Below are 17,656 nucleotides of genomic sequence, written 5' to 3' on the forward strand. Positions count from 1 at the left end.
TCCATGTCAGGTTTTCATTCTCACTGTGGCCACTCTCATTCAAATTATTCACGCTGTCAATTCCAACTCAGCGTCTCAGCTCTCACTACTTTTCCACAAAAATCTGGACTACAAAAACAGTCTCCGTCCCAGGGCCTCTTTCTTTCCAGCTCACCCTCTGTGCCAATTTCGCATTGTCCTCCTTTTCTTTAGGTTGTCAATAATAATAACAGATGTTTCGATTTAAACTGCTTTCTCTCTCTGCTTCCTTCTTATGTGGTCACCATTGCTCTGGTCCTGACCAAGTGACAGGATAGATCCTCGTCTATTTAGTGGGTTTCTCCTACCTGCTGGGGGATTTGCCTTATCACCCCAGAGTCTTCAGAGTTTCCCCCTTAATCTGCCGGTCCCTTCAGGATCTGCAGCATTCAGAAATGAGCTCAAAGGAAGAAGTTAGAGTCAGAGGTTACATGAACTCCCATTCCTCACTTCCAAGCACGATGACATCACTATAGGAAGTCATTAATCAAAACATTCTTAAAGATCCATTTCATCCTGGGCACCCTTTTTTGGAACTATTACCAACTGGCAGGTGGTACAGGACAATAAAAACAAGGACAAGGAGGCTGAAAAACAGCTTCTATTGCAGAGCAGTAACTATATTGAATTCTACTGTATAGTTAATATTAATGCCATATCAGGGGGTTCAATTCAATTGGATAGAATGCAAAGGATGTGTGTTTTTGTTTTATTTTTATAGTTTTCTTATGTCTGATGTACACTGAAGATGGCATTTAATTTCATTGTACGAGGTGCAATGACAATAAAGTAAACTAAAAAAAATCCACTAAAATCAGGATGAAGGTTATCTATTATGGTTGAGTCCTAGAATGGTTACTTGAAGTAGTGGTACAACAATCCCTAATTGACTCAAAAATTCATTATTTAAAATTGATCAAACTATGCTAATAAATGAGTATAAGCAATTGAACTAACAAGGAGGATCGTTGTAGCATTATTATCATTTGAGACAAAATATGTATCAATCAAGAAATGCAGCGTTCTATATTCCTCAACATCTAGTAAATTGCAAGTATATTTTTGTCTTGCTAAAAATAGGCTGGAGTATTGAAATGTAGCATATTGATGTATTTATGATGCAGAGAAAATAAATATACATATATCAGTAAAAATAAATTCAAATGTGATCAGCACAATGGACATAGTCTCAAGTTTAATAATTTCAGGAATATGAACAGATTGAGCAAATAATTAGTCTGTATGATATACAATCCCATATGAGGAACAAATAAAGAAAATAATGATAAAATGCAGCACTTTAGGAGCTAGATGCAACCTCTTGTTAGGAATTTATGATTACATAAGCTGTATTTTACTAATATAATTTGTTGGCAAAAGAGACCAGATGTAGATCGAATCAATCAAGGAACTGGTGGAATCCAGGAGAAGAGCTTTCTCTGCTATAATGCTGGCCTTCTGGAACATTCTGTCCACCCACCCCAGACTGAGGTCTGTCTCCACCCTTCTATCCTTTGCAATGGCCTAAGTACCTGACTGTGCTGGTTGACCTGAGGATCCGGGGGTGGGGGGAGGCCATATCAGAGATGGCTACTGGACTAATTAACTCCCTCTTGTACTTTCTACACCTGCCAAACTTCTGTTTGTTTGTACTGTTGTAATTTCATTGTTTATTTTTTATCATTTCATTGCTTTACTATTGCTATGCTTGAATAAATAAGTTATAACCTCTAGGTATGAAAAATGCTTGTGTTTCTTGTGACTTACTTAGAAGGATTTCACATATCCCACTGTATCTTCCTCCCATGTCCCCAATAATATTTTCAGTAATATTCCAGGCTTTTATAAGGAACATACCTGTGTATGTGTGATGGTGTTCAGGAATGTGTGAACTTGCTTGCATATAGGCAAATGGACTTTGTTTGTTTTTTCTTCACTTGTCATCCAAGAAGCTTCTTCAGTTCAGAACTGAAAAGGCTTCAATGATAATAAGTGAAATGTCTTCAAGGAAAAACAAGGAAAGTACAGTTGCCTCTTGAAAAAGCACTTTTGGAACAACTGTGACCTGGATGATTGACAAGTTCCATAGACATCGGTGTTCAGGAACAATTTCTAGGAAGTGATCAGTTTTTATCATTTTTCAGCTATTTGAACTATTTGTGGTTTAGAATTGTACTAGCCACAATATTAAAGTTTTGTTTTAAGAATTTTATTGGTTTTTCAACATTTACAGGGAACTGAAAAAAGAGGTGACAGATTTTAAAATGCAGCTCAGTGATGTACAATAGCAAACATTAGAGAATAAATAGAGGGTTGGTGTTCTGGAGGAGGGCATGATTGGGTTGAGGGAGGAGGTGAAGGCAACTCAGAGGGGGAATAGAGAATTGGAAAATTTCATGGTAAAGATGGACCTTGAAAGAATGTCACTTTTTCTCAGATTCCAGAACCTACCCGAGATAGAAGATGAAGATCTTAAGGATGTTATGTGTACAATCTTAGCAGAATATATTAAGAGAGATAAAGAACAGTTGTGGTGGGATATGGACCTGGTTTATAGAATCAAATCAGAATATGCCAGAACACATAATGTTCCAAGGGAAGTCCACATTAAATTTCTTAGGAAGACCATGAAGGATGAGGTTTTGGGAGCCCAAAAGGGGGATCCACTAAAATACAAAGATAAAGAAATAGCGATTCTTAAACAAATTCTGAAAAGAATAAGAGACAAGAGGAGGAAGTATTCCTCCTTATCAAAGAAACTATATAATAAAGAAGTTTGGTTTAGATGGTTATTGCCAGAAGGAATATTGATCTTCTGGGAGGGAAACAGAATTAGAATTAATTCAGTTGTGGAGGCAGAGGCCTTCATGAAAAAACACAGTACGCTCCTAGAGGATGAAACCATTAGAGGTAGTGAAAAAGGTGACAATACACAAGATATAAGAGAGGGAGGGGCTGTGGCTACCCCAGAGGACAGGGGGGAGGTAGCAATATTGGCTGACACAATGTATAACAAGATGTTATTTTTGCTTATCTTTTACTTTTTGTATTTCTTTCTGTAAAAGTTTTGAGATCTGGAGAGGTTTCTACTTTCGGCATGATGTAGCTGCAAAAAATTTTTGTATATCCATCTACTATTAAAGTTTTTGCCTAATGCTTTTGGTACACTTTCGTTAAATTTTATTTGATTTAGAATGAAAATATAATTAATTTATTTTTATTACAAATTTGTAATTGAGTCAGAAATGCTCCATTAGAGATAAACTTATGTAAGCAAATATAATCTCTGCACAAATTATAAATATACAACATTAAACAATATTTTCATATTGTATCATTTCATAAATGATTTTCTAAGCATTTTAATAAGGAAATTCTCTTACCTTGAAGCTTATTTTTTGAAAATATGACTCTTCCAATCTGTATAAATATAAATGTTTTGTAGCCTTTTTTTGTTTTGCAGAAAATTTTTGCCATCTTACTGTTCATTCCTTTGGGATCGCCACAATTTATGTCAAGGGCTTCTTGGTTCATGGAATATTACTGTTTTTTATTGTGAATAGTAAAGTGCTACCCAGACAAACCCAGGGTGTAATCTGAGGGTTGTCTTGGACTTGATTGAGGAGCAAGTGGCAGTCATGGTCAAAATGGCTTTTACACAAATGTTATGCGCCCATAAGACTTTCACAGTCACCCTCACCCTGATCACCTCTCATTTGGATTCATGTGCTCTACACGGGGCTACACTTGAACAGTATCTAGAAGCAGTTCACATGATTTTGTGTACGTTCCATTTTTGCATATCTTTTGCAGGAGCAGTACTGGTTACTGATTGACTTCTGGTTGCAATTCAGGTGCTGGTTATTATATTAAAAACCTATTTGGATTGAGATCAGGTTATTTGACAGACTGTCTCTTCCTAAATACATCTACTGGTCCATCAAAGCAGGAAGGCAAGGCATTTTTTAGGTTCAAACTAGCAAGAAATTAGTTCCTGTGGAAACCTAAGAAAAGAGGCTTCTCTTTGGTGATGTTCACCCTTTGAACACCATTTCCCTAGATTTAAAATTGACCAGCCCCACCTTGTTGCTTTTTTGCAAGGCCTTGAAGGCATGGTTTTGTCAGTAGGTTTGGGGACCCCCATTTGGAGCCAATTAAGTGGCTTCTCTGATTCTGTTGTTACTGTCACAGGATGGGGTGAGGTTAAACAGTGGGTTTTCTATGCTGTGCATTACCCAGAATCATTATATATGTCTTGGGTAGCTATATAAATTTGTTTATTAAATGAACCAGTGGGTGCCAATTGGATCATTATATAGCTACACAGAATAAATAGTATTTAAATTAGAGATTTAATAAATAAATAAATTAGTATTATCTAAGGCACAGGATCTTAATCCAGTATAAAGGATTGATATGTTCCTTAATTAGGGATGTCTGATGCATACCGCATTAAGGAACACTATGTGACTACATGGAATAAATATTATTTAAGTTAGAGGTACATACAAGAAAAAAGACCAAACACTGCAAGTGTCAAGCAACCATTCTTTAAGGTAGAATATCTTGTTACTATTAGCTTGTCTCTAAATTCACAAATAAATGTCACTAGGATTCTTTTTGAAATAATGCAGGTATATGAAACACACATGGAATAAAACTCAGCCACCTCTACACATGTAGTATTAGAAAATCACTTAGAAGATCAAATTAATAAGTCATATTGCAGAGCTTTATTTGTAATGAACACTCACAAACAATTCCTAGATATTTTGATGTACTATCTATTTCTCCAAATGCAAAACAACAATAAAAGAAATGGGTATAAGATATCTGCATCTTTTCTTCTTTGTTTTAAATCAACATGAAAATTGGACTTAGTCTCCAAGGAATTATATTGAAACACAATAGAAAACAAAGGGTGACATAATTGCTGGTTTGTTTGTTTTTTCATTCTTCGTAGCACATGAGAAGAGGCAACATATAGCAGATTGTCTTCCAGGCAAAAATTAACACCAAAAAAACAGTGGTAAGTAAAGACAATCATAACTATGTATTCAAGATTTCAGTTTTGAAATAATCGAGAAATGCTGCATATAGGAATAATGTAATCCACAGCATGATAGAAATAAATCTTTGCTCTCTATCACTGATTTTTAGGTAAGTGTGTAATACTGTTTTTTTCAAGATCTTATTATTAGTCTTAAGGTCTGAAATATGGCAAAAGTAAGCTATTGCTTCAGCCTGTTGGTAATATATGACTTGACGTGTATGTACTTGTTTTCAAATATTCACTTAGGAAAAATAACTGAATTTTACACCAATAGTATATCATGTAAGCAGTTTTCATAAATCAGATTATTATAAGAAATATGTCTGGAATGTTGATTCTTAATGATATCACAATAAGAGAAAAGAACCCTTTTAAACATTCAAAGGTATTATTTATTTATTTACAACTTAGCATAAAGGGAATATAATTTTGCTTTCCTCACATAATAAATAATGATTTGATTATATTGTTTAATATTTATTTAATTTAAAACAGATCTTAAATAGACATAAAGTCATTATGGTTAATTTACAATTACAATTACATATGTGAAGCATTGGATGATAATTTTATATCCAGTTTAAATCAAAATTTAAAGTTAAGTTATTGTCGAACAGAAATGTTTAACATTATACTGTTTCTCTCTGTCTCTCTGCCTCCATCTCTGCCTGTCCCTAACCCAATTTCCATTTCCATCTCATCTCTCCTATCTTTAAGTGTGGTTGTATATATTTATTATGGTAGTCAAATAATTATTTTTGGAAAACAGAAATGATTAGAAAAAATGTATTGCTACTTATGATTCAGATGTGTATTTGATTCCCTACGAAGTTAGTACCCTTTTTTTTTTTTCAATTTTTCAACCCTATGGCATCATTCTCCAAAATGACTTTTTGTCAATGGAACCCCGCAATGTAAGTTGCCCAATATAATATAGAAAGAAACAAAGTTTGTATACATGTCTTACATGTGTGAAGTGCCTTTTGCATTTTGAGAATGGATTATATATATGTGTGTGTGTGTGTGTGTGTGTGTGTGTGTGTGTGTGTGTGTGTGCGCTGATAAAATAAAGGGAGACTAGTATGGATCCATTTCAAGCTGTTTAGCTCTCATCAGCTAGCTATACCCTTACTGGGATTTGAACCTGGGATGTGTTACATATTAGGCAGACTTGCTAGCCACCACACCACCGGTATATATATATATATATATATATATATATATATATATATATATATATATATATATATATATATATATATATATATATATATATATATATATATATATATATATATATATATATATATATATATATATATATATATATATATATATATATATATATATATATATATATATATATATATATATATATATATATATATATATATATATATATATATATATATATATATATATATATATATATATATATATATATATATATATATATATATATATATATATATATATATATATATATATATATATATATATATATATATATATATATATATATATATATATATATATATATATATGTGTGTGTGTGTATATATATATATGTGTATATGTGTATATGTGTATATGTGTATATGTGTATATGTGTATATGTGTATATGTGTATATGTGTATATGTGTATATGTGTATATGTGTATATGTGTATATGTGTATACGTGTATACGTGTATACGTGTATACGTGTATACGTGTATACGTGTATACGTGTATATGTGTATATGTGTATATGTGTATATGTGTATATGTGTATATGTGTATATGTATATGTATATGTATATGTATATGTATATGTATGTTATGTCCTTAACAGAGCATAACAGAATGACAGAGTTGGAAGGGACCTTGGGGGTTTTCTAGACCAACATCTTGTTTAGGCAGGAAACCATATACCATTTCAAACAAGTAGTTGTCCAATCTCTTCTTAAAAATCTTAAGGTGTTGGAGCATTCACAAATTTTCGTGGCAAGTTGTTCCATTGATTCATTCCTCTAATTAATTTCTCCTTAGTTCTAGGTTGGTTCTCTCCTTGATTAGTTTGCACCCATTGTTTCTTGTCCTGTCCTCAGATGCTTTGGAGAATAGGTTGACTCCCTGTTCTTTGTGGCAACCTTAGATATTGGAACACTACTATCATGTAGTCCTTCTTTTAATTAAACTAGACATACCCAATTCCAGCAACTCTTCTTTATAAGTTTTAGCCTCCAGTCCCTTAATCATCTTTGTTGCTCTTCTCTGCCCTCTTTCTAGAGTCTCAACATATTTTTTTGCATTATTGTGACCAAAACTGGATGCAAAATTCTAAGTGTGGACATTATAAAGTGATATTAACATTTCACCTGATCTTGATTGTATCCCCCTGTTAATGCAGCCTAGAACTGTGTTGGCTTTTTTAGCAGTTGCAGCACATTGCTGACTCATATTTAAATGATTGTCAACTAGGACTCCAAGATCCCTCTCAATTACGACTATTGAACCAGGTATCATCTGTATTATACCTATGCATTTTGTTTTTCTTGCCTAAATGTAGAACCTCACTTGTTTACAAGCCCAATGTTCAAGTCTGTCAAGTCCCTTTTGTATCTTAAGGCTAAGTGTTGGCTATTCCTGCCAGCTTGGTATCATCTGCAAATTTGGTGAGTTCCCCATCTATCCCTCTTTTAAATTATTGAGGAAAATATTGAAGAGTATCAGGTCTAAGACAGAACCTTCACTGATTCTCCAAGATAACATTTCCTGCTTACATTCCATTCTTGGAATTATCCATACTATATGTTGGATATCATATTGTTTTATGGCAAATATAATAATCTTAATTAATTTTCTTTATTTCATGACTTGTGAACCCCAAAGGTAACTGGTAAATAACAAAATATTAGACATAAAGCTATGTTAGTACATTTAGTAGTAAACTTTATATTCTTATAAAAGTTAATGTCAACTACTTTCTATGAATAGTTTTCTGGGTCATCTTTAAGCATCTTTAACTGTATCTGCTAAATAATGCAGCTTCATGGAAAATGTGAGGATCCATTCACCATTGACTGCACTACAATGTTTAGTGTCTAAGTCTTCTTACAAATTATCTATGAAGAGTCAAATATGTAGTATATGCCAGATTTCTATATCTTGTTTACTTTATTCAATACTATATTGTTATTTTTTAAAATGTCTTTTAGGCAGGAGAAACACAAAAGGGGTTTATTATAAATTGGCTTGAATAATGCAGAAGGAGAATAATATCATTTATTTTGTATTTTTAAATGTATGAACTCCCTTTTACATTTTGCAAACAGATAATATATTTTATTTTAACTATAATTATGATAATTATAACATTAGTTTTCATATGTTACTATTGCAAAGAATAATTCCATGCCTATTATTTATTTCCTAGACAGACAAATTTCCTAGGATATCCTCTTTCGCTTCAGAAGGAATCAGAGAAAATAAATGGCCAACCAATCCCTTGTGACAGAATTCCTTCTGATGGGATTTACTGATGATCGTGATATGCAAATTATGTATTTTGTGATGTTCCTTGTCATTTACTTACTAGCTTTAATTGGGAATTTACTTCTTAGTGTTGCTGTGATTTTGAATCCCCATCTTCATGCTCCCATGTATTTCTTTTTGGTCAATTTGTCATTCTCTGATGTTTGCTTCATCTCAACTATAGTTCCTAAAGCCATGGCTGCTTCTTTGACAAATAACAAGCAGATCTCCTATGGTGGATGTGCTGCTCAGGTCTTTTCAGTTTTTACCTTTGCAGGTTTTGAACTTGCCTTGCTGACTGTCATGGCTTATGATCGTTATGTGGCCATCTGCCACCCTCTGCAATATATGCTAATGATGAACTGGGGTGCCTGTTTACAAATGGTGGCTGCTTCCTGGATAAGCACTTTGATCGATGCTTTGCTGCACACCATTCTCACATTCAGGTTAAATTTCTGCAAATTCAGTAGAATTGAGCAATTTTTCTGTGATGTTCCGCACCTATTAATGATTTCTTGTACTGATACAAGAATTAGCCAAATTCTGATTTTTGTTGTAGGGATTATCGTAGGCTCATTATGTAGTGGGTTCATTTTTATTTCCTATGGCTACATCTTTTCTGCTGTTTTGAAAATTCCTTCAGTTCAAGGCAGATATAAAGCTTTCTCTACATGTACTCCCCACCTGACTGTCTTTTCTTTATTTTTGATATCTGCTGTGTTTGCTTATATGCGGCCCCAAAGTCTTTCCTCCCGTACTTTGGACTTACTCTCTGCTGTTCTCTACATAGTTTTGCCTCCACTCCTCAATCCTCTCATTTATAGCTTCAGGAATAAGGACATCCAAAAGGCTGTGTGGAAAATGCTTAAAAAATAAATTAGAACTTGTATTTTCTTCAAACACTTTTGGTTGCAGAAATTTTGTTTAAATTTGCCATATTAGATGTAAATAAAATAAAGAAAATATTGACATTTTTTTCATCTTTGAAGGATTTTGAATTTTTCATTTTAAAGTCTGTTCTTCATGTTATTTTTTAACCACCAACTCTTGGAATTTATACAGAATGGAACAATCTATACCAGTTGTCTCTTGGAATGGAAGAGGAGGTAGAAAAGATGTTTGGAAGCCTGCTTCATAGATATTATCCTATACACATGAAAGTAACCCAGCATAAAATAATAAAACAACTGTTGCTTTGAGCTCCAAATATATTTTAAGCCTGAATCAGGTTTCTGCATTTCAGGAGGAGAGGGAATATCAAGATGGTTCATGAGCAAAATAAATGTAATAAAAAGTACTGAAACTACCTTTATGGATGTTTTGATATTCTATGTCATTTAGAAAAAAAAATATTTCAGGTGGTAAGAACCTGATTAACTTAATTGTATGTTTGAATGGCCCTAGGTGGAAAAGTAACAGACTGTCCTTTTGATCAATTCACCAGGCATCTATATCTAAATGAAGCCAAAATTATTGAATCATATTTTGAAAAAAGGTTATGATTTATTCCAGTTATAATAATATTTTCCCAGTTCCTTGAACTTGAAGGTGATACAAAGATTCTTATCAGACTGACCTTTGTGTCTGCATTCCAGATTTTAAGAACAGTTCTATGTAGTATATTCTTCTATAAGTCTAAAACAACAGAGTGCGGTATGTCTCACATAGGATGGGTGTACTCATTGTTCAAAATCAAGAGAATATTATGCAATTTTAAATGATGGTCTTGGAAATTATCTGGGCTATGTAAATAACAGTTTAAACAACATGGCTCTACATTCTGTGAGAGATTCTTGTTATTAGGAGGAATTATACCAGTCGAAGAATTGGGTCATGCTTTTAGATTGTAAGTGACAGAAATCCCCATCCAAGTTAAATTAACACAACTGAGAATTCACTTTTATGCTTATTGTGTCCAGTAATAACACTCCTTCTCTTCTTTTTTGACAAATTGTATCTAATTTTTTGGAATGTGGTTATTAAAACTTGTGTAAATGAGTGAAAACTCATTTTCAATTTGTAATCTCTTGCATATGTGGCTGTTGTAGAAACTAATGTATTTATCACAGAGTGCACTTGATGAAGGTGGATCACAATTTGAACGTGTTTTTTAAAGTGGTGACTAAGATCTTAGAGAATTGAAATAAAACTAGATTCTTTTTTATTTCAAAGACAATAAAGAGTTCTAGGAGGCAGGAAATAAATTGTTCTGGTTATTTTGATTTGTTTCAATTAGTGCTGAATCCTATGCTATGATTAAACACTGGGAAACAGATAATGGAAATGGAATCCAAATAGTACTTCTGAACTTTCATGTATTTCTTATATGTTACAAGCAACTTTGTATTCTGCAGTTGGTTATAATAATAGCCACTACAATTATTTGACTTTAATTGGGTTGTTTAATGCTGAAAGTATTTGAGGACTAGAAGCTGCTTGCTTTTCTCTCTTTCAAGATCACATAGTTTTTGGTGAGGCACCACCCCAAAAAGAACACAAATAGCAAACCATTGGATTCAGGAAACACTAAAAAGCAGTGCAATTCAGTTGATGCTATCTGTTAGATCGGGTAATGAGAAGGCAGACACAGGCTTAATGTAACAACAGCTCTTTATTGTAGTGGAACAAGTCTGTACAATCCAGCAACTGTTTGGTCTGACAGCAGCCCTTTTATAAGGAGCTGTCAGAGCTCTTAACCAATGGGATTCAATCTCTGTTCCCGCCTGAACAGAGGACCTTGTTGGAAACCACAGCAGACAGAGTTAATATCTAACACCCCTCCCCTCTTAGTTAGGATGTTTCTATTAGTGACGTAATCAAGCAGGTAGGCTTGTAAGTTTGTTTAGTCCTACCAGACCTGCGCAGTTCATTTGGAATTGGTTCTTTGGGCAGGTCGGATGGGGCTGTCTGCTCTCCAGCTCCGCTTGGTGGAACCTACTGGAACTTTTCCCAGGCCACGGCTGGAGCTTCTAGGATCTGCCCATTTGGAGCTCACTGTGTGCCTGCAACAAATTCAGATAATTCCCCGCTACCCTCAGGTTTGAGATGGCTATAGAAGGAGTGAGCGCTTGCTCCTTTTGGGTAGGGCCTTGGCTGATTTGTTCAGGAGTTGCATCTGGTGATCTGAGATTGGAATGGGAGAGGCGACCACAGAGTTGACCAACATGCTTCCTCCAATTTCTACCATCCTCTAGCTCTAACAGATAAGAGTGAGGCCTGGTTATGCCTATCATTGTGGCAGGGATCCACAGAGTCCCACCAGCATAGTTGTGGGCATATACTGAGTGCCCTATGCTAAAGTTTTGAATTTTGCTTGTGGAGTCAGGGGGAGATGTGGCAGAGTAATTTGGGTGTAGCCGATTTAATTGGGACCTTAGCCGGCGACCCATGAGAAGCCCGGAGGGCTTGTACCGGTAGTGGCACTTGGCGTGATGTGTTGGATTAACAAATAGTGATCAACCCGTGTTTGCCAATCTCCTGGGCCCATCCTAGCGAGGGCCTCTTTTGCAGATCGCACCATTCTCTGCCTGACCATTGGAAGTCAGATGGAATGTAGCGACCAGGGCATGCCTGATGCCCTGATTTGCTAAGTAGGTCTCGAATTGCATGACTGTGAATTGGGGCCCATTTTCAGAGACCAAGATGTCGGTCAGGCCATGCATGGAGAAAAGTCTCTGTAGCACCTTGGTGACCACCTCTGCAGTGGTGGAAGTCATCAGGACTACCTCTAACAACTTCGAGTATGTGTGGCAACTACAAGGAAAGTTTGGCCATGAACCCCAAACCAAGGTGCTTGAGGACGCTCCTACTCCTTAGCGGGTGTCTCTGGGGGAGCTGGTCTGGACTCCTGGCACAGTGTGCAGGTAGCCACCCATTCTTCTATCTCCCTGTCCATGTTAGGCCACCAGACATAGCTCCTAGCCAAAGACATCATCCTTACAATGCCAGGATGCCCCACATGTAAAGCCTCCAATACTGAATTTTGCAGTTTGTTTGGAATAACCATTAGGCCCCCCCACAGCAGACAGCCATTAATTATAGACAATTCATTTCGTTTTGCAACATACAATTCATTTCGTTTTGCAACATACAATTTACAATCTGCCCCAACATCCCCAGCAGGCTCCTCCATACCCAGTTCAAGATTTGCTTGATGGTGGGGTCCTTTGCCGAAACCCGGCCAATGTCATTGGACAAGATAGGTTCAGTGTCAAAGCAGTCAATAAGTAAGACTGGTGTCTCGGGAGTAGGGTCAGCCAATAGTTCTGAAAGGGGGCAATGGCTCAAGGCATCTGCATGTCCCAGAGTAGAGCTCTGGAGATGGATCAGTTTGTAGGAGTATGCAGCCAGGAAAATAGTCCACCTGGTCATGCAAGGGGATAGCGAAACTGGGGTAGGTCGGTCCCCAGCCAGTAGTCCCATCAACAGCTTGTGGTCAGTCACAAGTTCGAAGTCCTGGCCGTAAAGGTACTCGTGGAACCTTTTGACACCTACTACTGCAGCCAGAGCCTTGCATCCATCTGGCTGTAGTTTCTTTCCACTGAAGACAAGGTTCACGAGTAAAAAGCAATAGGGGCTTCTGTGCCATTGGGCATGCGGTGGCTGAGGATGGCACCCATGCTGAAGCGCGATGCATCACAGGTTAACACCAGTGGTAGGGTCTGGCTGTACTGGACTAGTAGGGAATCAGCTGTCAGCAGTCGCTTTACCACGGCATATGCGGCAGCCTCGGCTCAGCCCCAGGACCACTTGGCGTTCTTGGCCAGAAGACGATGGAGCAGTTCAGCAATGGTGGCTTTCTGTTTAAGAAAGACAATGTAGAAATTAAGAAGCCCAAGGAATGCCTGCAGCTCAGTTTGCATGCGGGGTGTGGGGGCTTAGTGGATAACTTTTATCTTTTGTGATGTCGGGTGAATCCCAGACCCATCGATCATGTACCCTAGGAACTCAACCCTTGGTACGTTAATTTTGCATTTTTCTTTTTTAAGCCCTGTCAGGGTGTGAATTCCGCCCTGTGGTATGAGGTATGAGGTATGGATCTTGGCATATCCTTGAAGCATTCTTTTGAAATAAGCAAAATAAATCCGAGGTATATTCTAAGAAAAACATTTTATTGTAAAGAAAGTAAAAATACAAACCTACAAACTAAATGATTACATCTTGGCAGAGAGTTCCTGTCTGCCTTAGCAGATGAACAAAGGAAAAAGTAAAGTGAAGGTATGGAATGTGTGACATGTGCAGTAAATCATTGCTGATAAGAAACAGTTCATTCTGCCATATAACTCAGAATGTGGGCACAGCAGGCAAACCAAATAAATGCAGTGACACCCCTTCTTTTGCCAGTTGAGTGGATATTATGAAATCATCAAATAAGGCACATCTTCGTTTGCAGATAATCGTGTTGAGCTGCTGGAAGCGGTTTGTTGAGCATGTCAGCAATTTGATCATGTGTAGATACATATTGCAATTTAACAAAACCTTGTTTAACTAATTGCTTTATGTTTTGATAACGGATGTCAATGTGTCTGGACCTAGAACCGGTGAAATGTGACTCAGAAATATAAACCACCGATTCATTATCTTCCATCACGGTGATTGGTTGATTTGGACGTGTCCAGATATCTGTGATCAAAGCATCAAACCACGTTAGAGAATTACAAGCATCTGAAACACAAGCATATTCAGCTTTAGTAGAGGAACAACAAACAAAATTCTGTTTTCTCACTTGCCAGTAAACAGGACATCCATTTAGGATAATATAACCTGAAGTACTTTTACGTGATTTCTTATCACTTGCCCAATCAGAATCTGCATAACAACATACTTCTGCATAATCAGTATGTGTTGGTTCTAACAATAACTTCAAATGTTTATTGTGTTTCAGGTATTTCAATAACTTCTTAACGCATGTCCAATGAAACTGTTTTGCCTTACCTACGTGTTGTGATAAGAGATTAACATTAAGTGCAATGTTGGGTCTGGTCCAACTACTAATGTACAACAGTGACCCAATGACTGAACGATAAAGTGTTTGATCCTTGAACTCAGGACTTGATTCATGTGTCAAGTTGTGAAAATCTGTTTGCATGGGTGTCTTTGTTGTGTTAGCATCCTTCATATTGCAATGATGTAGAATGTGGTCAATTTTCTCCTCTTGTGAAAGACTAAACCCCTTCTGTGTTTTGTCAATCTGAACACCTAAGTAAATGCTAATAAGTGCTAATATGTCAATCTGAACACCTAAATAAGTGCTAATAAGTGCTAATATGACCTAAAGATTTCAGTGTGAAGTATATCTGCAAAGATTTGGCAAAAATCTCACTCATTTCCTTATTTGGACCAATATAAATAATATCATCAACATAAACAAGAATTATCTCATATGCATTGTTGGATCTTTTGTAAACACACACTCTTTTGCGAACACAATTATCTCATATGCATTGTTGGATCTTTTGTCAATACGTATTAAGTTTCGGACTTAATAAAGCCCATTGAATTTAGTTTGTCAGTAAGACATAAGTATCACATTAAACCTGACTGTTTCAAACTATAAAGACTTTTGTTTAGAAACCAGGCATCCCCTTCTTGCTGTTGGAATCCTGGAGGGCCTCTCACGTAGATCTGTTCATTTAGGTCAGCATGTAGATTAGCTGTGTCCACATCGAACTGGAAAACTTCTAAATCAAGAATAGTTGCAGCGGCTAAAGCAATTTTTACACTCTCAGTTCTGACTGTTGGTGAGTAAGTGTTTGTGTAGTCTTCAGGATAACATTGAGTGAAACCCTGAGCTGCAAGTCTGGCCTTGTGTAATGACTCACCATTTGGTTTCTTTTTAATTCTGTAGACCCATCGAGTGCCAATGACTTTTTTGTTTGCTGGAGGTTTTGCAGGTGTAAATACATTAAGTTTCTTTAAACTGTCCATTTCATCCTCCATTGCCTCATACCACTTCTCTTGCTCTGAATCAGGAAGATGCTTGATTTGTATGAACGTATCAGGAGGAAATGTAACTGCAAATCAAAGGCAAGGGTGTTTTTGTCAGTTGCCACAAATATCACTGTGGAGGGATTCCCTTTGTGATCCTCTTGGAACGTCTCAGAACAACAGTCCATTCTTCTGCTTCGTCCTCATCCTCACATTCGTCGCTAGCATCAGCATCCACGGCTCACGAAGACGGAACATCAGGTTGAGAAGAACTAGTAGCTGAAATATCTGCCTATGAATCTTGGTCATCAGGTTGCATGGCATCTACAACATCATCTCTAGGAAAATAAACTCCAGGATCATTGGAAGGAATCCTGGACCAGTCAGCATCTTCCTGAAAATTAGCCAATTGGGAAATTACAATTATATGTTTAGAGTCAATAAATTTGTTCCAATTTGAATTATCATCAATACCCATAAATTTCATTCTCTTTGCTGCTGGATCTTCTTTTCTTCTTTGAGCTAAGGGAATGTTCACCATAGCATATGAACCAAAAATATGGAGGTTCTTGAGATCGGGTTTGTAGCCATACATCATGAAGAAAGGAGTCTGATTTATTACACTGCTCCAAGTATGGTTGACGATGTAATTTGCATATTTGATAGCTTCACCCCAGTATGGGTTACTGAGATTGGCATCTTCTAGGAGACAACACATCATGGTTTGTAGAACCCCTTGTCTTCTTTCTACGGCTCCGTTATGAGACAGTGTGTAGGAATGGATGTTTGATGAAGAATTCCATTCTTACGCATCCAGTCCTGGAAACGCTGAGACATGAATTTGGCACCACGGTCACTCTGGATTCTGGCAATGTGAACTTGGTGTTGGGTAGAAACAAGTGCTGCAAAGTCTTTAAAGATCTGAAAGGTCTCAGACTTCTCTTTCATAGGATATACAAATCCATATCTAGAGTACTTATCAACAATTGTTAGAAAATATTTTTACCACCAAGTGTTTGGTACACACTATGTCAGTGTGTACCAAATCAAAAATGCATGTTGACAGGCATGTAGCGTGTTTGGGAATGGCTGCTGCTTTGGATTTGGCCTTCTTGCAGACAGCACAATCCAAAAATACCTTACACCCCCTTAGATCCAAATCTTTTGCGAACTCCGGCATTTCCCTAAGGACACGGAAACTGGCATGCCCCAATCTTCTATGCCACTTGTGGATACACCTGGAATGAAAAGGTTTACCAGTTATTGAATTTTCAACATTAACAGTTTTGTGAGGAACCTCAGGCTTGCTCTGAGCAACATGTTTCCTTATTTTCTGTTTGTTGGCTTTAGGAGCCTTTGGAGTAGCTACAGTATCTCTCACTGGAACTTCTCTCTCTGGGCCTGTGTTCTCCTTTTTTGGAGTTTGTATACTTGCCTGTGTTTGCGGTTTAGGCTTTGGTTTTATGTAATAAACACCACCAATTAGCATGGTTTCAGCAACAATATCTCCATTTTTAACTATGTAGCTTGCTTTTTCGAGGTGGTGAACCTGGAACTTTAACACTCTAGACAAGTGACTTTGACTAAGCAAATTACTAGTTGCTGTAGGTATGTAATAAACATCAGGAATGAATCATTGAGCTCTTCAACATAAACAGTTCCTTTTCCCATGACCTTACAAGGATGATTGGAGAAAGAATAAAGTTCATGAAATTCAGGTTCAGGCTCATGCATCTCTGTGAACAATTCCTTTCTGTAGGTAACAGAAAAGTTCTCTTAATTTCTTTTTTTTCTTTGGCATCTTAGAAGCAATTTAAATCATTGTTCCTCAGTCGCTAGATAAATCATTCTGTCTTAATTGGCCTAAGCGCTTATCTTCAAAAATAACAAGCAAGGAAAAGCCATAAATTAACCATCGTCTTGCTACCATTTGTTACGGTATGAATTCCACCCTGAAAATTAAAGAGGTATGGATCTTGGCATATCCTTGAAGCATACTTTTGAAATAAGCAAAATAAATCCGAGGTATATTCTAAGAAAAACATTTTATTGTAAAGAAAGTAAAAATACAAACTTACTAACTAAATGATTACATCTTGGCAGAGAGTTCCTGTCTGCCTTAGCAGATGAACAAAGGAAAAA

The 17,656-nt window shown here is 36.4% G+C and overlaps 1 protein-coding gene across 1 annotated transcript; it reads left to right on the top strand.

Annotated features, from left to right (window-relative positions):
- Nucleotides 1-8,545: 8,545 nt before the first annotated feature.
- On the top strand, nucleotides 8,546-9,463 carry LOC309401436 (olfactory receptor 14A16-like; the record flags this gene model as incomplete). The annotated part of the gene is made up of 1 exon (XM_081970502.1): nucleotides 8,546-9,463. The coding sequence occupies one exon, from the start codon at nucleotides 8,546-8,548 to the stop codon at nucleotides 9,461-9,463; it is 918 nt and encodes a 305-aa protein (XP_081826628.1).
- Nucleotides 9,464-17,656: the final 8,193 nt, after the last annotated feature.

The sequence above is a fragment of the Natrix helvetica genome (assembly GCF_964273705.1).
Source record: "Natrix helvetica genome assembly, chromosome: Z".
NCBI lineage: Eukaryota > Metazoa > Chordata > Lepidosauria > Squamata > Natricidae > Natrix > Natrix helvetica.